Source organism: Oreochromis aureus, linkage group 18 (genome assembly GCF_013358895.1).
Source record: "Oreochromis aureus strain Israel breed Guangdong linkage group 18, ZZ_aureus, whole genome shotgun sequence".
Lineage (NCBI taxonomy): Eukaryota > Metazoa > Chordata > Actinopteri > Cichliformes > Cichlidae > Oreochromis > Oreochromis aureus.
Genome location: NC_052959.1, coordinates 31,475,061 through 31,495,890, shown reverse-complemented (window position 1 = coordinate 31,495,890; position 20,830 = coordinate 31,475,061). Strand labels below are relative to the sequence as shown.

At 41.5% G+C, this 20,830-nt stretch overlaps 1 protein-coding gene across 1 annotated transcript in view; it reads left to right on the top strand.

Annotated features, from left to right (window-relative positions):
• adcy8 (adenylate cyclase 8 (brain)) overlaps positions 1-20,830 on the top strand; it is a 129,605-nt gene that overhangs the window by 46,867 nt on the left and 61,908 nt on the right. Inside the window, exons 3-6 of the mRNA XM_031735073.2 lie at positions 7,109-7,239; positions 7,431-7,542; positions 9,239-9,366; positions 18,045-18,203. Of these exons, the coding sequence (XP_031590933.1) occupies positions 7,109-7,239; positions 7,431-7,542; positions 9,239-9,366; positions 18,045-18,203 (530 nt within the window). The remainder of the gene's footprint in view (positions 1-7,108; positions 7,240-7,430; positions 7,543-9,238; positions 9,367-18,044; positions 18,204-20,830) is intronic.

The following is a 20,830-nucleotide window of genomic DNA, read 5'->3' as shown; positions in this document are numbered from 1 at the left end:
AGGTTGACCCCTGTTTGAACTCCAGTGAGAGATATTGGGCAGTGACCTCTAAATGACCTCCACAAACCACTGGACCACCACAGCAGCAATGAACTCCTCTAATTTACAGCAGAATGATGTGTGAAGTGCACATTTTCACCCTCTGCTGCTTGATGCTGAAGCTCAGCATGAGGCAACTTTAAAAAAAGAATCAAAACAAATTATGGATTTTAGCTAACAGGACCGAGTGTTAGCAGCACCGCTAACGAGTCCTCTGAGAGCAGAAAAACATGGACGCTGCATTGATTCAATGCTGTCACACATACTGTGTCTCAGTGCATGCAGCCCCTGCTCCACACACACTTAACATGCAATCTAATAAGACAACACACGCGCTGTGAGTCAGACAAACAGAAGGCACGCACACATAAGCAAACACACACAAGCAAACACACACACACGCAGTGGCAGATAGTGTTGTGTATGCACTGGAGTGGACAGTGAAGCTCTGAGAAGCCACAGAAAGCTTTTACAGTGGTCATGTTTCCTGGAAGGCTCTGGGATGGTTGTAATGGAGTGAGCATGGCCCCGCCTCTGAAAAGAACACTGTAATGACATCCAATCAGGCTCTGTTATTTCTGTTAATGTGTTCCAGGAACATAGTGGCACATTTCTGGTTACAGCATCTCTCCAGAATACTGCAGGGTCTTCATTATAAAGCTCTTTGAGGCGACTGCTGTTGTGATTTGGTGCTTTATAAATAAACCTGAATCGAACTGAACTGAAGATTGGATCATACTGCTGCAAGCAGAAAACCAATATCTATATTTTTAGATAACTCACAAACTTCCTGTTGTTGATCAGTAAACAGTGAACACCACAGAAGCTTTTAAAGAAAGTGAAGCATACAGCTGCTCGAGAGCCAGATGTTGTCGGGTGTTAGACACAAGGTTTTGAGTTTAGAATGATTAGTTTTGAATTTAAGGTTGTCTTTGGAGGGTTCTGTTATTGTTTCCTGTCTCTTACTCTCAGGCTTCCCTTGCCATTTGTTGCGTCAGCGTCGTAGCGCCTCTGCCTTAGCACTTTGTAAACACTTTCTGGACTTTGTGATTTTCTGGACTTAAAGAATCATTATTCCTTAAGCACTGAGAATGCTTAATGTTTATTCTTGTTTCCTGAGTCTTAAATTATGGTTCACAAATGTTTAAGACACGCAGATGGTGTTTGCTGACTGGTGCACTGCTGGATTTTTAGTATAGCAAACACTAGACAACATTAAATCCTCAAAAATGAAAGGTTAACATTTGGCCGGCTAAAAAATATTTTTCTGTTCCTGACAGGAGTAATGAAAGGATGTTTCCCCAACAGCTGCAGTGTAATAACTCTAAATTAGAAGAATGTTAATAGCAGTCATAAGCAGGTTATAATACAGATGAACTCAAAATTAGACTTTACATTGAAAATCCACCACATGTCCATGTGGATCGTTGGTACAGTCTGAATGAAGACAGAAGTTGTCAGTGAGCAGCTGGAGGGCTTCAGCTCTCAGCTAAAATCAAGCTTCGCTAATGACTTTCAAAGCTGATCTGACATTGAGTCCGCTGGCTCTCAGCTGTCCAAACCAGGGTCCCTGTCCAGTGGAGCAAACACACTCTGCAGCCCCCTGTCCACACTGCAAGAAGTGTCACTGCTGTGGCTGAAATATAAAATACACAGAGACGCACGGAGATGGAGGCTGATTAGGAAGTGCTGAAAAAAAAGCTTTTAAATGATGAAGCAGAAATTATGAAATTATGTAGTATTTTATTATCTTTTTGGTACACTCAGTGTTTCATAGTCAGGTACATTTTTATTTTGCAAATGATTTTAACACTTGTTTTGTTATTTGTCTGAGATGACTGCGGCATTCTCAATTCATTTACTATTTCAAAATCCCCTCGCTCTTATTTGAATGATCAGTCACTGCTAATCAGATAGCCTTCCTTATTTTTTTCCTGCTTATCCTGCAGATAATCTCACACCAGCTGCAAGATTATCTGCAGGATAAGGATTAACAGGAGAGGTGGCTGATTATATTGCTCAGTTATTTGCCACAGAGTACTTTGATGAATATATGTCAAAGTATACATTTTCTTTGGAGCAGAACTGTCTCCTGTAAATGTACTTCACCTTTATTAACCGGGTACAAATACTGTAAATGAGCGGCCTTTGTGGAGTTTGCATGTTGTCACTGTGCCTGTGTGGGTCTCCTCCAGGTACCTCCCGCCTCCTCCCACAGTCCTACGTTAGGTTAATTGGTGATGCTAAAATACCAAGAACAGCATACGTATGCTGTTCTTGGAAATTTAACTTAAGTTAAAAATTTCAGCAGATTTCTTTTGTTTATGTTTAACATGGGAACTAAGATCTCTCCCTTATGTACAAAGATGGCAAAAGGAGTTGAGAGGGAAAGTCGAGCTGCTGATTGAGTTTCCAAAACATAATGTAGTTAATAGAATCTGTATTGTAATAATTTAGAGGACTGCAACAGGAAGCGGTACTTTTTGCTCAAACGGAGCTCCTTGTGTGATTGCAGCAGGAGTTTGGCTGACGTGTGATTGAGCAGCACAGACACATTGCAGGGTTCAAAGGTTCAGTCTGAATTCAGGACGACGCTGTAAAATCCACATTTCTTGCAGTGAGACTCCACCACCAAAGCCCGGGGCGCTTGGTTGCGACGCAGCAGCCGAAGAATTAGCAACGCTTCACTGAAATGTTTGTCTGTCTAGACCTCAATTTGTTGATGCACTGCTCTGCTTTCCAGCACAGACACCAACACAACAAAAACAACAACACAACAGAGGCGTGCCGAGAGCAGGAGGCGGCGCGTGCTCAACAACACAAGCACCTGCTCTCCTCTTACACATTTCACACTCAGCTGATGGTCACGTCCACAGTGGTGTGTCACAAAGATGAGCTGTCCAATCAGCTTCTGCTCTCCATGTGCGGCATCACAAGCTGCAGGATCCCACTGACTGAAACATAAACAACAGTATAGCTGAGATTTTAGTGGAACAAATGATCATGTAGCTGGATACATGAATTATCAATATGTTATTATTCTTTGCTAAAGATAAGGTCTGTTATGGTCTTTGTTCTGATCCCTGTTTATTTTTGCATTGTATCTCTTCCTGTCATGTGTGACTGTTTACCTCTGAATACTTCAGTTATTCTGGTTGTCTTTTAGATTTGGTTTAGTTAGCTTGTTTTTTCTGCCACTGCCATAAGCTTAAAAAAATACTACATAGAAGTAACAACTGTCAGTGCTTTGCTGTCGGGTCCACTCAGGACTTTTCCCTCTGAACTGTGTCAGGGTGATTAGTTATGTAAATAAAAAGTATTGTTCGGGGTGCTGGTATAGATCACTGGTTACTCACTGTATGCTGGGAGGCTACAATGAGGTGTTTTCTGTGCACCATTATGCACTGGTTTCACTGGTCCAGCCCACTTATGATCTAAGACGAGTACGATACCCCAGTTTTAAACGTTTGTTATCATGAACACGAAAGTTGTAAAGTGCCATAAAAAGATTAAAAGAAGTAAAAGATTGATGAAGAGTTATTTTGTGATTAAGATATGAAATCAGTGCACAAACAAGACCACCTGATTAGATGTGAACAGGTTTCCATGACAACAGATGAAACAGTGATTAGCTGGGAGCTTGGATGGATGTGGGTTTCAAAGTGGCTTGCAGATGCACAAATGTGTGGAGTGCTAGGATAACATGTATATTATTTTCCATAGAGATGTACCATTTGGATGTGTATCAGCTAAGCTAACAGCTGATGTGGCTTTGGCCTGATTTGCCTTTCCATTTTCCCTCCTCCGGAACAACTTTTTTTTATCGTATGCTAAGGTTCAAAATGATTAGAGTTGATGATATTTTGATGGTTTTCTTTATTCTGATTATGGTGATTTTTATGTTAGAATTTGCTCTGATGCTTATTTTTAGTATTAGATGACAATCTTTGTACAACCACTGCTTCATTATTTAAATCTCTTTCTACAGCAACATTGAAACTGTTGTCATTGCTGTGATCGCAGCAGAGGACGCTGTCGCTATCTCCCTCTCTCTGTGCGTCTCATTGCTATTATCCAGCCTCAGCCAACCTCTCTTTGCACTTGTGCTCAGGGTCTGAAGAGGCTCTCCAGGGCTCTCAGACAGCATCATGCAGCTTCACTGAGTGCACATGAGGTTGCATTTTTATTTCTTACTGGAAAACTCATCTGTGAGCCAAACAGGGAAGAAAAACAAGTGTGCTGTCTTACAGTTGTGCCTGTGGAGGAACCGTGCAAGCTGATGACAGCAAATGTTCTCAGAGAATTAATGACGGTCTAGTGTAACGTCGAGGTGGGAATCACCAGACACCTCGCGATACGATATTAAAACAATACTTGACTCTGTCTATATTAGTGTGATTTGTAACATTTTGCAATATGCTGAGTATTAACATATATTGCAATTTATCACCTTTTTTTTTACTGCAAATTACATCCTCTAAGATAAAATGTATCAAAACCTGTTTTATCCAATAAGATAAAGTTACCTCACTTCAGTGTTTTCGTTTTGGTGCTAAATGAGATTATCAAGAACACCAACACTGTCACTAAAACCAACAAATGTTGCCATAAAACGGAGTCGGTCTGTTATCAGTCTGTGATTGAATGAGGTCAAGCCAGCAATTACACGCAATCTGTTTCTGATAATACAGGAAATATCTGTGATAAATCATTGAAAATCACATATCTGCTTCCGTCTAAAAAGACAGAAATTGAAATTTAACAGAAATTGACATTTAATTATTACATTTGCACTTGACAGCCTTCCTGTTCTATAGGAACATAAACCAGAATACAACCAGCTGGCAGCCAGTTGAGTCCCCTCGAGCTGAGCTCATGGACTGAATCATTCAGACTGATGACAACATTGTGGCAACTTGTGCTCATTTATAAATTAAACAGCAATTATTTGCAAACGTTTCACAATCTTTCCGAGCGTGACTGCAGTCAGTCCAAGTCAGATTGCAGCCGCTTAGAGAAAGGTCGCTTCCTATCATGCGACCTTACAGCCCCGTTATTCGTAGTATCCCGGAGTATTTGAATGTATCTAATCAAATATAAATATATTTTCCCTCAGCCCGTGTTTCAAGTCGTAGAGTTTTTGGGAACTGTTTGCAGTTGCGGATTAATCCATATTTGGAGCTCTTTGGTGAGTAATTCCAACAGCAGAGTGCTGTATGTGGGGCTGAGTCATAGTGAACCGCGGTGTGCATTCATGGCAATGAAAGAACATGATGTGCCTACGTGCAACCATCATGTTGTCTTCAAGATTTATGGCTCTTCAAGTGGAATATCACTTTAGTTTTCCAGTGAAAATCTCACCAGAAGACCCACCAGAGAGAATAAAAGGCAGATCGCTGCTCTAATGGCAAAATTCTGTGCAAAGTTTCTTTAAACTAGTTTATCAGATTGGAAGCAAAACTAATCTCCCGCCTCGTGCAGATTTACTCTCGTGTTTTTAAACAGTGAGTCTTTAAGATGTAGAACAGGGCCAGCTGGTTCGTTCGGAGCCTTTCCAGCTATTAGACTTGTCCCTCTGTCATCCCTTTGGCGTAAAATATTCCAAAAACCTGCAGGGCTTTTGAGCATGTGCGTGCCGTGTACTGATGTCACTGTACGTGACGTTCTGGTTGGTTCTAATGTATTCGGTATCTGAAAGAAGCAGTTGCTTGGCTCTGGTGCGGCTCCCCGAGGCCAAAAGAATCCTGAGGGATGCTGCATCGCTCCCACTCCAAATCTGTTTCTGCTTTAGCCAAGTGGCACCATGTCAGTACAAAAATCACAACACAAACTCGTTTACTTGTGATGTTCCTGCGAGCGCGGAGGCTTTGGAGGATCCTGCTCGAGGAGCTTAGGCTGGCAGAGCTCAAGCCATCTTTTTTAATTCATTTCTCACACACACAGCCCCTCGTGTAATTTCTTTTTATAGGCTTTATTTCTGTTCCTTCAATAATTTACTGTTGATGTTCTCTCATTTATTATAGAAACATTACATACATCAAACATAGTTTTTGAATTTATCCATAAAAATGCTGTTTCCACTTTTTATCTGTAGTTCAAAGCATTTAGTTTAAAAGTGAAACAATCTAAAGTAATGATGAGAAGAGTTTACCTTCCTTCCTGTGTTTCTGGAAGTAGATGCTGCTGTATTAGAAGAACTCACACAGACTTCAATGTTCATCTCAGTGCAAACTGACATCAGCTGATGGCTCAGCACTTCCTGTTTTCCATATGTTGCCGTGTAAGGTCGGGGAGGTCCCAGGACAAATCTTAGCCTATAAACTGCTGCAGAAGTCTGTTGGACTGTTGGGTTTGAGCTAATAGAGCTCAAAGTTGTGGTTCATGGGGTGATGGCCTCATGCTTTTACGAGGGTTGTTTACAGCAGAGTGTGAAGTGCCTGGAATGAGAATTAGTGCCTTAAAATCTGAGGACCTGGTTCGCTCAGAAAAGACTGTCCACTCTGGATTCGTAGGCTTCAAGTAGAATTCAGATATTTGTTGTTATTCAAGCTGCTGACTGTGAAAGTGAAGCTGTTGATGTACCAGCCTGTGGACAATGCTGGCCTCACCTATGGTCACGAGCTGTGGGTGGTGACAGAAGAAATAGGAGCGCAGATACAAGTGTTGGTGAGCTTTTCCTGAGAGGTGTCTGGGGTCAGCCGTAGACACAGGGTGAGGAGCTTGATCATTCAGGAAGCTCTGAGTAGCTTCTACTGGGAGGAGACCCCAGGCAGACCCGAGGCATGACAGCTGAGAGATGAAGTATCTCGTCTGTCTTAGGAAAGCATCAGAGTCCTCCTGAAAGACCTGGAGGAGGCATCAGGGGAGAGGAAGGTCTGAACACCTCTGCTTGGTCTGCTCCCCGTGGATAAATTAATGGATGGAAGTGCCAATCACAAAAACAGTTCAATAGTCAGGGTTTTTAAACACATTGTGATTTGTCAGTATATCCAGATGTTATATTATTGTCCTGTATTGTGTCTTTTTGTCATTTCAAAGCGATGATATGATTCATTTTCCTCCCCAACAGGAACGACTGGTGTTATCAGTCCTGCCTCGTTTTGTAGTTTTGGAAATGATCAACGACATGACAAATGTAGAGGACGAACACCTCCAGCATCAGTTTCACAGAATCTACATCCACCGCTACGAGAATGTCAGGTGAGGGTCCAACAGCAAAACACCTGTGTGTGCCCCGAATAAAGACACTTGAGAGTTTCTTCTCTTAACAACTAAACTGTGACATTTACGTAAAACGTGCAAGATCTGACATCACAGAAAATGTAATCCTCATGAAGTATCATAACTTTGGATATCTGGATATTAAAGTGACATTTCCGTATTTTATTCAGCATTCTTTTCGCAGATGTTAAAGGCTTCACAAACCTCTCCACGACGCTGTCAGCGCAGGAGCTGGTGCGAATGTTGAATGAACTCTTTGCACGCTTCGACCGCCTCGCACATGTAAGAGCTTCTCATCCCAAATGCATATATGCATATGATCTGATTGTCTGTTTTTGTCTTGAGATTTGAATCAATTTATTTTTCCATTAAAAGTATTCGCTCATCTGTGCATTAAAGGATTAATACATTACATTTCTTTAGAGAGACCTCTTAGCAGATCCAGGAACAGTGTGTTCTGGATCAGGTTAATAACCTTTACCTAACAGCTGATTGCCTGACTGTGGTTAATGTTTCATTTACTTTTACTTATCTTATGAACCTCCTCTGACAATGGCCCAAATAGCAGCGCCAACTTGGCCCACATTTGCAGTTTTCTATGAGTTTTGTTTTGCCTTGACTCATAGCGTTGACTCAGGGTGAGTCTGACTGCCTCGACTCAGCCACGGGCCGCATCTGTCAAACACTACATCACCCGATCTTATGACTTATGGCTGATTGTGTGAAGACTTTTTATACGATGGGACTCGCATTTTGTTAAAATAATGTTAAATTGTGTTAGGCAGAATTGGATACTGAAATTCAGGTTCAAAGGCAAATGGTTTAAACTAATAATCTTATAGATCACGGGTGCCTGAGGTCTCAAGGGTCGGTGTCCTGCAGGTTTTAGATGTGTCCTTGATCCAGCTGATTTAAATGGCTAAATGACCTCCTCAACATGTCTTGAAGTTCTCCAGAGGCCTGGTAATGAACTAATCCTTTGATTCAGGTGTGTTGACCCAGGGTGAGATCTAAAACCTGCAGGACACCGGCTCTCGAGGCCTGGAGTTCGACACACCTGTCATAGATGCTATAATGTTCAATCAGTACTTAGATAGAAACACTTTTCCCCATGTAGAGTTTGTGAACGCTTGCTTTATTGTTAAGAGAAAGCAAACTAAAGTCTCTGAGGATGTTACTGTGGATGAGGGAGGTGTTTTTCCACCAGGCGTCGCTCGCGGGGATCATCTGATCGTTGGGGTTCTGTCTTTGTTATTGTAGTATAGTAACCTTGCTGAATGCTAAAGGGTTCTATAAATGCAGCTGAATTGAACTGGAAATTGCATTGTTGTGGCAGACTTGCATCTTGCTAGCTAGCTGGTAAGGAATTGCAAGGATAGCTTCTCAGCGCCTTTACTGCCACCTTCTGGCAGTAGAGTGCACCATTCAAGATGCTGGTTAAAACTTGGAAAAATACGTACTTATACAATATAAATGGTCACATAAACTATTTAATTTTTGTTTCGGTGTGGCAGGCTATCACTAAAAACAGTTTTCCCAGTTGTATGTTGTATAAAAATAATTACTGAAAATGAAGCATAAGAATAGAATTTTCCACATGTTCATTGCTTGATTGTGCGTGTATGGTTTTGGAGCCCAGAGCTCATCTTTTCTGCGACAGCCGCTCATGGCTGTCGGGACTCATGAAAACTGAATAAAGACGCTCCAGTAGAATAAATATTTTATTCAAAACAACACAGTGAATATCTGATTCTACATCCACTGTGTACGACTCAGCTGATATTAGATTGCAGAACATTTCAGACTGTCATGCTTGGCCGGTCGCAATTTCACAGTCAGAGAAGGAATTCACAGATAACCTGATATGTTTTCTCTGTTTTCCTTTTTTTATGATTTCTACTCATTTTTAATTCTTATCTCAGGTATAGTCATTGCTTAGGTTTTCTGCCTTTATGGTTATGGTGTTTGTCTCTTGCAGGAGCATCACTGTCTACGAATAAAGATCCTGGGCGACTGTTACTACTGCGTGTCTGGTCTGCCGGAGCCTAGGCCGGACCACGCCCACTGCTGCGTGGAAATGGGCCTCAGCATGATCAAAACCATCAGGTGCTGTCTTCTTCTACTGTCCTTACTTTTTAACAAAGCTGCGTGTTGTAGGGAAATGCTTTTACTGCAGCTGTCATCAGTTGTTTGTGCCTTTAGTTGTGCCCTAAATAGGTGAACTGTAGTTCAGTTGATTTCAGATCAGACCACTTGTTTTCCATCAAAGACTCCTGTGTTGCTTTCACAGTATGTTTTGGGTCAGTCCACTGACTCCCTGGAAGCTGGAAGCCATGCATGTCCATGCAACACATTGCTTCCTTCTTGCCTTCAAAGTGATGATCTGGTTCAAGCCTTCTTCAGACTTTCTTCCCGTCTTACTTTGATTTGTCTAACGAACGCTGTGCCAGAGCTTTTTAATTTAGTATGGCACAGTTTATTCTGGTCTATTCTAATTTCGAGACTGGTCATTGGTTTGCAGATTATGCACTAATATGTTTGATATCAGATTTTTCCTTGTGAAGTCTTTCTTGGATGGTAGGCTTGGATAAAGATATGGCTGCCTCATGTAGAAATGCTTTTTTTTTTAACTACCATGGAAAGGATCCTGCGATCGTCCACCTTTCCAGGTCTGTTTTATGTTGCATGGCTCCTCGGCGCATTCTTCTTTTTCTTGTCTCGTCAAACTTTAAATTTGACATCTCTTAATGGCGCTGCGCTCGCTCTAATGCATTTGTTTTTTGTTCGTAGCCTGAGGATGGCCTGCTTCACTGGCACAGAGAGCTCCTTTGACAACACTCGGGTTCACAGAAACAGCTTACAAATGCAAATGACACACTTGGAATCATCTTCAGCCCTTTTCTCCACTTAATGTATGAAGAAATAATAAAAGGAGGAACGCACACCTGTCCATGAGACAGCTTTCGAGTGCTTTGCGCAATTATATTTCAGCCCCTGGAAAAAGAGCACTGTACATTAAAAGTGGATCTAATTCCAATATTTTTTAATCAGAATCTGCACTTTTTAAATGAGTGGTACTGATATAAATAAAGTTAGATGTGGTGTTTTAGCTATTTTGCAAATGATTTTTCCTCCCATTTTTTAAATGCTGACTTTTGACCTGGTCGTGATTTTACTCTAACCAAGCAGTTATTTCCTGGATGGGATATGATGCTCCGGAAATGGCAACCCCGTCCATGCAAACAGAATATGTAGCTGAGACAACGTGTGGGGCAAAGGGAGGTGGCGATGCAGGCAGCACACTCGATGGCTTTAGATGTTCTTGTTCAGTAGATTTGGTCAGTGTTGGAAAATGTGGTTTTCTGTCCATTGTTCTAATGAAGAAGGATAAAGATGAAATGTTAATTTACCAACATCAAGTTTATAAAACGAGTGTGTCCGTGTGCGTCCTTCCTCCTGCAAGATTTCCACTTCCCAGTGTCTGAAACAGCAGGCAAAGGGACTGGATGACTGATTTAAAAGATGGACGTAGTTTCACTTTCTGAAAAGTGGAGCAGATGTAGATGTGCCTTCATACCTTCTAAGGGCTGAAAGGGAAGCTCCTCTGGGTAAAACATTCCTTCAGCATCCTCAGCTGACAGTTTCTTCATCAACTTATGGTGTCAGTTGATAGTTTCAGATCTTTTTGAGCAAAAATAATGCTCATATTGTAAAATATGATCCTGTTAGAGTTAAAATATTATAAAGCAGGAGATGCTTTATTATGGGATTGAGAGGTATTAGCATGCAGTGCCTCTTGGTCTGCCCTAGATTGCCAAGATACAAAACGCCAAAATCCTCATACTGATGTTTCACAAGAGGATTTTCTCTAACCAGTGAGGGACATGGGTAAATACGCCTTTTAAACAGGTGTGTATAAATAAACATGCGACTACGAATACATTTTTAAACCTTCTCTGTAACTTAAAAGATAAAACATGGTAATAAAAAAATGCACCTTTATTTTGGTGCATCGATGGTGCAGCTGGAGAGAAATCCTTTTAAATCAAAGTCGAGTTTATTTCTCTGTTTTTGTATGAATAGAGCAAATTCATGGTGCAATGAATTCATTGTAACTGCAGGAATCATCTTAGAAGAATAAATTTCTTTTACCCCGAGGTACCGGATGACTGTCCTAGTATCTGTAAATGATCTTGTTCTGTTGGAAAAGCCTCCCTGCAATATTTGCATGCACGACAATTGATCTCCAGCTGTGTTTCAACACAAAATCAGTATCAAATAATGCACATTTGAGTTAACAGATGTCCATGCATCGCCGAATGCAAGAAAACGTGTTTGTAGTGCTTGTATTGTATTTTGAAACGCACAGCAGGGCTTTATAGATCTTTGTATCAGACTGTGGAATGAGTAGTTCATAGGAAAGGAGAAAAAGTCAGTTCTTCTTCAGATTTGTCTAAAAGGCTCACAGACACTGGAGTTTGTGCTTTGATTTATTTTATTTCAGCGATCGTCTGTGCTGCTGTAGCATTTTAACCCCTTGCATTGATTTCAGAGTGAGACAGGAGAGGAGGACTGAGGTTCAGAGGAAAGAGACGGATTAGGGTGGATAAGCTGTGAGATTTGTGCTCAGTATCATCATGTCAAAATGGTGAGCTGTGCACAGGAGTCCACTTTTTGCTGCAACACCAATCAGTTTTGCAAAAGCTGGAATAAGAGAAGATGGGTTTGCTTATATTGTTCAAATAAAGCAGGTTTTTACTTGTTTCTGAGGCAGTGTAAAGGTGTGACCACAGTGTTCCTGACTCGTCCAATAAAGAGAGGAAATACTAACCCACTTCCTTAAAAGTTGGAACGCTGTAAAAAGTGAATAAATGAATGCAACGATTTCCTGGACTTTTGGGAGGGGAATACTATTCCACTGTTATCTGAGAGGAATCCAACTGCTCGGCTGTCCGTGGTCTTATTTGGCAGTTGAGGCAGTTGAGGTGGAAATGTTCCAAGGTTTCTGTATCTTTAGGGTATTTTAGCACATCCATTGCAGCTCAGCAGGGAACACAATCAGGGAGTACAAGTACAAAGAAACCTCACAGAAAAAAGTCCAAAGTTTAGGGTAACGATGTGAAGCTCTCACATGACACCTGGCAGTCTGAACCAGATGTTTGGGAGGATAGAAACAGGAGGCTCCAAAGAGAGTTCAGTCTGCAGAAATTCAGTGCAGCATTACTGGATCACCTCTGTTCCCTATGTTTGTAAATGATGTTTATTGCACTATCAGTGCTTGTTCACTCTTGACAATAATTACATTTCTAAATTCTTTTTGTGCATGTTCAAGAACTCACAGTTTGTCTGCTTCACCAAACACTTTGGTGTCACTACTTCACACCGCATTATAACGCTTACACATCTATATTATTGCTTTTCTGGATGGAGATGGATATGTGCAATGACAATAAAGTTGAATTCTATTCTTTTCCTGAGGCCCATCCAGTCACTCTAAGTCCTCATCCCATCATGCCAGGAGAGAAGAGAAACTTCAGAGTCTTCATCCAACCACACCTGTTATATCCATCAATCCATCCAACTCCATCCTGGAGTTTGATCCATCCATCCAAAAATCAGTCCATCCATCCATCCATCTAAAGTTGGTCTAGTAAGGCCTTCCATTATGGTGTTTGTCATCACATGTCACAGACATCTGGATGATCAAATCCATCCATCTTTTATCATCAACATTTTCATTGTTAGGCATTAGGTTTATTTGTAGTAGTCCTTTCCAACTCCATGTTACAGCTTGTCAGCATCCATCCATCCATCCAGGAGAGGTCCAGAAGAAGGGATTAATTCAAAAGAAATCCTCAATGCCATCCCTAGAGAGCACTTTGTCACATCCACCCTCAGATCCATACCTGTCATCAGAGCATCAGATCTCTTGTCTAGATCCAAGAGGGATCAATCCAGATCAATCTTCAGTCTTCAGTGGACAATCCATTTCTGGCACAAAACACCTGTCGATTTAGGAGGTGACCTGACAACTTCAGCCTCAAACATAGCAATCAGTATGTTTAAAAAAAAATCTGATTAAGCATGCACTCAGTACCCTAAGTCAGTGATAGTTGTATATCATATTATATCATTCAAACAGAGGTCCAGTAATGCTGCACTATCACTATCACTTTAGCTAAAGTTACAAGTCAAAGAGTCCATCAAAGGTTTGGACATGTTTCCCTACTCTCTGCAAGCATACAGGGCTCTCAGGGTACATCAACTTTGGATCTACTAGAAACCGATCATCCAATCCATCCATCAATCCTTACAGCTCATTTGTTAACATCGCTTGTTCTTATACATGTCCGCTGGTCGCTCGATCCATCCAATCAGCTCAAGACGCTCCATCGCTTTCAGTCCGCTATCAATCCATCCGAACCGATGTAAGTTCCAAAAACTGAATCCTGAAATTGAATGGTGGGAGTGAAACTGAAATCGAGAGCTGAATCCATCCAAATGAATTCCAAAATCAATTTCAGTCCATAAATTCAATTTCAATTTAGACTAATTCAAATTCATCCATCAATCAATCCGAGCCAAATTCAAATCCAGTTTCTGATGGCACAGATCCCCATCAATCCGCTCCTCATTTGTCCATCACAGTCCATCCATCCATCAATCCGTCAATCTCCATCCATCCCATCCATCCATCATCCATCCGCTCCATCCATCCATCAATCCATCCATCCATCAATCCGCCGTCCATCCATCCATCCATCCATCCATCCATCCATCAATCCGTCCATCCATCCATCCATCCATCCATCCCATCCATCAATCCATCAATCCATCCATCCATCCATCCATCATCCATCATCCACCCATCCAATCCATCCATCAATCCACCCATCCATCCATCCATCCATCCCATCCCATCCATCCATCCATCAATCCATCCGTCCATCCATCCATCCATCCATCCATCCATCCATCCATCCATCCATCAGTCCATCCATCCATCCATCCATCCATCCATCCATCCATCCATCCATCCAATCCATCCAGTCAATCATCCATCCATCCATCCATCCATCCATCATCCATCCATCCATCCATCCATCCACCCATCCATCCACATCAATCATCCATCCATCCATCCACCGTCCGTCCATCCATCAATCCATCAATCCATCCATCCATCCATCCATCCATCCACCCATCCATCCATCCATCCATCCATCCATCCATCCATCCATCCATCCATCCATCCATCCATCCATCCATCCATCCATCCATCCATCCATCCATCCATCCATCCATCCATCATCCATCCATCCATCCATCCACCCATCCATCCATCCATCATCCATCCATCCACCCCATCCATCCATCCATCCATCCATCCATCCATCCATCCATCCATCCATCCATCCATCCATCCATCCATCCATCCATCCATCCAAGGATAACAGTTGTTCAGTTACAGTTAGATAGAATTTATTTGAATATGCAAATATAAATGAAATAAGAAGAGAAAAGAAGAAAAAAGTTAAAAACATCAAGTTTTCATGAATATCTCTAAGTCTACACAATGTGTATCCTTGAACAGGAGTAGGATGAAGTTTACACTTTTTCGGTTACCTACCTCCTTATTTCAAATTTCACTACTTACAAATTAATATTTAGAATTCGACATATTCTCACCCTCACATCACTCATGCATTAACGATGTAGAGTAGGTGTGTTTACCTGTAAACACTGCTATAGACTCCATTTTATTTTCATAATTGTGTTTAAAAGACGATGGGATTTTCAAATGAAAGTGCTTACAGCTGAATGCAGGGACAGAAGCGGAGACAGACTGCACTGTTTGTTGTGAGTATATCTCCTCTGACCTGCTCCTGTTAGCACTAATCAGCTCTTAGTGCTGATTTGAAACCTCAGCAGCACATGTTCACAGAATTATCTGACATATAATAAAGTTTATGCCTACCTGTGTGATACGGCCTGTTTAAGAAGTCTGTGCTCCAGTGAGTGAAATCCTGGTTTCAGGTGTTACTCGTCTCTGACGTATCACTAAGTAGCACATCTGTGCACGTCTGTGCATGTCGCCTATACATCTTATAGATACAGCTTGGTATCCAAACTTGCTATTAGCCGACAGCCTCTTGTCCAAACATATTTCTAATAAAAAAGTTAACATGATGGAGCCAAAACACAAACACAGTTTTAAACTGTAGTGTCACAGAGGCTACATCCATTTTTTTCATTTAAAATCTGTAATATCTACAAAAACCCTTTAACTGATAATAAAGTAGACCGTCTTACTGCTGCAGACACGAGGACGAATGTGGTGTGTGCAGAAAACTTACAGATTGGGAATGATCAGGACAAAAATCTGGGAAGAAGTCCAGCTACTTCCAGATGCCACCCACAGATTTCTATTAAAATCTGTTGTCTTAATTATTATTTACTCTACGTCAGCACTCACAGCGCTTTATACAACGCATCTCATTCACCCATTTACACAAGCATTTATTTTCTGCCTCTACGTGCTCTTAGACGGCAGCATCTCGGGGGTTCAGTATGTTTGATTGATTGATTAATTGATAATACTTTATTCATCCCGAGGGAACATCCTGAGGATACTTTGGTATCTCGACTAGAGCAGCCAGGGATTGAACTGCCAACCTTTTGATTTGTAGATGATGTACATATATATGTATATATAAATATTTATGTACATATATATACGGAAAGAACTTCCCCGCAGAGTCAACACAGTATCACAGCATCATCATTCTCCTCCTCCTCCTCCTCGTTAGCTGGAGGTTGTTTGTTAATTTCCACTCCAGGTGTCGTCTAGCAGTTGACTGACTTTAACCACCTGTCACAAACACCCAGGATGCCTTTCACCTCACATTCACTGCGGCTCTTATGAAGCATGAAATAACGCCAGGAGGGAGGGAGAGGCGTGACAGGCCTGTCTGCTCCTCGGAGGCTGTTATCAGCCGCACTCTGTCCTGCTTTTATTGTGTTTCAGGGAAAATAAAGTACGAAATGAGAAAGTAATTTATTAACAGGTGTGACGAGTCTACAGAAACAGTTTTACCTCTTTTGTTGAAGTGCCACAGATATGCCTTCGTGTTCGTTTCTTGGTGGACTTATGAACAGTGTTTGCCTGGCAGCATTATCTGTCTCCATGTTCTGTGTTTCTTTGGTTTCACCAAAGGTCAGTTTCATGTATATTAATCTGCTGAATTAATGCCGACAGTGTTTTTCACGGTACGACCCAAAGCGACCCCTGAAATATTTTTAAATTAATGCCAGACGTGTGCCCCTGAAGTCAATTAGATCCGCTTTTTTTAAACTCAAATATACATACCTGTGTGTAATTTTATACTTTTTTCAAAATCATCCATTGTTACCTTCATAACCTTAATTCAGTTTATTCACAGCCTTATTTTCATTTTATTTTCATGCTTATGTAAGTGGTCCAGTCCACTTACACACCACATTATACATTCTTTTGTATTCTGAGCAGTTTTCAGAGTTAAACATGTTTCAGGTAACTTTTGAAACGTATTTCTGGGAATATTTGAATGGACTGTGATTGTAAATGTGATCTGGGAGTGACTACATGCCTGGTGTGTAGTCAGGGGAAAGCCAAGACATTGTTGAGGGGTGCCAACATGTTTTATATGGTGGACAAATTCTGGGATACGGTTTGTTGGTTCGTCTAAATTCACACAGCAAACATTGTAATTTAGTGATTTTTTAAAATTCAAGCTACATACAGTATGGTACATCAGCTATGTCAACAAAGCTAAATTACACACTGGCATCATCTGTCATGGTTTTACATATAATAACACAATAAAAATAAGCTGGTCCTCACCAGGTCTTATAATATCACCTGAGATGAACAGTAACAGTAACACGCGGCATATTTCACCATGTAATTATTCATATAAGAAAAACTAAGCCAGAATGCAGAAACAGTGCATGAGCTCACAGCATGATTCAGCATCTTGTAGAAGCATTTTTAGCATTAATAGCTGTATGACTGTATCAGTCTCTCACATCATTGTGGAGGAATTTTCATTGAATTTTTCTCAACATCGTGTTACAGCATTTCAGTCAGGTTGAGCTCTTTGAGTGGAGCATTGCAACACCTTGATTCGTTTCTTTTTCAGCCACTCTGCTGTAGATTTGCTGCTTTTCTTGTGATCTCTGCAGTTTGAGAGCGATGGCCTCACATTTAACTCTAGATCACTTTGGTATACAGAGGAGTTCATGGTCGACTCTGGGACTGTGGCGTGCCAAGGTCCTGTTGTTGCAAAACAAGTCCTAAACTTCACCCCATACCACTGTACTGACCGTTGGTATGGGGTGTTTGTGCTGATGGTGGGGTGGCTGGTTATTTTTAAATGTTGTGCATTACATTATGGATAAACATCTCCATTTTGGTCTTGTTCTTCCAGAGCACAAACCTTTACAAACCTAAGACTTCCATGTTCTTTTTTCCCGTTCTTTGGCATTTATTGCAGCCGTCAGTAAACCCTGTAATGGCACAAAGCAAAGCTGTACAGCTAATCTTTTCTTTCCACTGTATTAACAAACATAGGAGCGGCTAGCCAGTTAGTTGCAACCTCTGTCTGTTGTTTGTTCGTTCTTCTTGCCAAAAATCGGCTGGTTTTCTCAGTTTTTTCTCAGTACATTACTTTTTGGGCCGTAGTCCTGATTTATAAAAGAGTACTATGCCAAAAATAAACCGCTTTTTTCCCGCTTTCTTCCAGATACGTGAGGTCACGGACGAAACACGACATCGACATGCGTATTGGGATCCACTCCGGCTCAGTACTGTGCGGCGTGCTGGGACTCAGGAAGTGGCAGTTCGATGTCTGGTCCTGGGATGTGGACATCGCCAACAAGCTGGAGTCTGGAGGCATCCCAGGGTGAGGAAGCGGAAGGAATTTTCTGTGGCTGTTTTTTTCTCTTGGCAGTGGACAGACAGAAGATTCACTCACACGAAATGTTGCTCCAGAGAAAGCAAACTGATGTTTGGTAAAGATATGTCATGGCCAGAGCTGAGCAGGAGATGTGATTATGCTGAGTCCCTCTGTCATTTATTTTTACCTACCCTCATATAGGTTTTAAAAGGATAGTTTAGTGGCATAATATGGGAAATTTTCTAATCTTCATGTTCCTGTTTGACCTTAAAAGGCAGACTGAGATTAGCTCTCTAACTACTGATTTAACATTTCCTGCAAGCATCTGTTATCAACGCCCACCCTAACCCAGCCGTGCTACAAACATGATGTTTCTTTACAGTCACAGCTTAAGATCTTTGAATGGTTTCATCAGCTCCACACACATCAGTCACCCTCTAATGAGTGCAGGAACACAGTGAGGCTCACACCCACAGTGCCACTGACCTCACACTGTGCAGGATTTCATTCACACCTTTACACATTGGCTGCTTCTTTGGCCAAAGGTGTCTCTGCCACTGAAAACACCTGCTCAACTCTTTGGTTTGAACTCTTGGTTCTGAGAGTTGGTGACGTAGTGCGGTCTTTCAATCCTCGAAAGTACCAGCCAAACTTTTAGGCACACGTGTTGTTATATGTATCTATACAAAATAGTCACAAAGTTATTGGCAGTGCCATCATTGGGTCAAACATGTCACCAACAGCATAGACTTTGCCCCCATCACCGTAGGGCAGCGGTTCAGAACCAGAACTATTATGAAGGAGGAAAAGGTTCTCTCAGAAGGGATTGCTTTCCACCATGTTAGCATTAGCCAACTACCCATAGATGACAGCTAAGGTGAGTTAATTTCATGATATGAAACACAGCATTTATTTTTTCCTGTTTTCTTTATGTGGTGGGTCACCTGCCAGGAAGTGATGACTTTCCTTGAAATTAACCTGTTACTCAGGTGTGATGTGGTCACTCCCACCATGTAGCACCAAAGCAAATAGACCATCAGTTAAGAAAGTCGTTTGTGACATTTTGTGCAGCTGTACGCAGGAATAATAACTATTATAATCTTTGGAAACCACTTGGTGTATATGTGTGAGGTTCAGCAAGGATATGTTTAATGAATGCATGTAAAAGTATCGACCACGCCCACTGGTTACTGTGGTCATGTTGTGAAGCCCTAAGCTGAGCATTTTTGCTTCTAAGACCTCTGCCATCCTGCTTTATGTGTGTTGTGACTCTAATGGAAAATGAACAATTCAATTCAATTCAATTTTATTTATATAGCGCCAAATCACAACAGAAGTCGCCTCAAGGCGCTTTATATTGTACAGTAGCACGCACAATAATACGTACAGAGAAAAACCCAACAATCATATGACCCCCTATGAGCAAGCACTTTGGTGACAGTGGGAAGGAAAAACTCCCTTTTAACAGGAAGAAACCTCCGGCAGAACCAGGCTCAGGGAGGGGCGGCCATCTGCTGCAACCGGTTGGGGTGAGAGAAGGAAGGCAGGATAAAGACATGCTGTGGAAGAGAGACAGGGATTAATAACAGATATGATTCGATGCAGAGAGGTCTATTAACACATAGTGAGTGAGAAAGGTGACTGGAAAGGAAAAACTCAATGCATCATGGGAATCCCGGCAGCCTCGTCTATTGCAGCATAACTAAGGGAGGATTCAGGGTCACCTGGTCCAGCCCTAACTATATGCTTTAGCAAAAAGGAAAGTTTGAAGCCTAATCTTGAAAGTAGAGATAGTGTCTGTCTCCTGAATCCAAACTGGAAGCTGGTTCCACAGAAGAGGGGCCTGAAAACTGAAGGCTCTGCCTCCCATTCTACTTTTAAATACTCTAGGAACAACAAGTAAGCCTGCAGAGCGAGAGCGAAGTGCTCTAATAGGGTGATATGGTACTACAAGGTCATTAAGATAAGATGGGGCCTGATTATTTAAGAGCTTGTATGTGAGGAGCAGGATTTTGAATTCAATTCTGGATTTAACAGGAAGCCAATGAAGGGAAGCCAAAATTGCTGGCTGTCAGAGTGGTGTCACACTGCGCTGTATTCAACAAAACCTGAAACCAGCCAATGAAACCATAAACTTATCAGGAAAGTGTTTGCTGAGGTTTTTTTCCCATAAACTTCTATATAATCTGACTTGTTTTTGCACCCGTAGAAGTCGCCTCTTGCTGCAAATTAGACAGGAAGCAAATTCAAAGCACTAATGTGGATGGCATCACATGACTTCATATTTGTATCTGAGGTGGAATTTTGTTCCAATCATCACTAAATGCATCTCCACCGACTGGTTCTGCCAGAGGTTTCTTCCTGTTGAAAGAGAGTTTTTCCCCCTGTCGCCAAAAGCTTGCTCACAGGTGTGATCTGATTGTTGGGATTTTCTCTGTGTTACTGCAGGTGTTTACCTCACAATATAAAAAAGATCCTCAAGAAAAAATCACTACCTGTTGAAGAAAGCGAAACACAGGAAATGTTCTTCACTTATGTCATGGATTCACTTCAGTTCAAATGAATTTTTATATATGAATTCTAGTCAAAGCGGTCATCTCAGAGTACATGTAAGGTCAAGATCCTGCAATTTT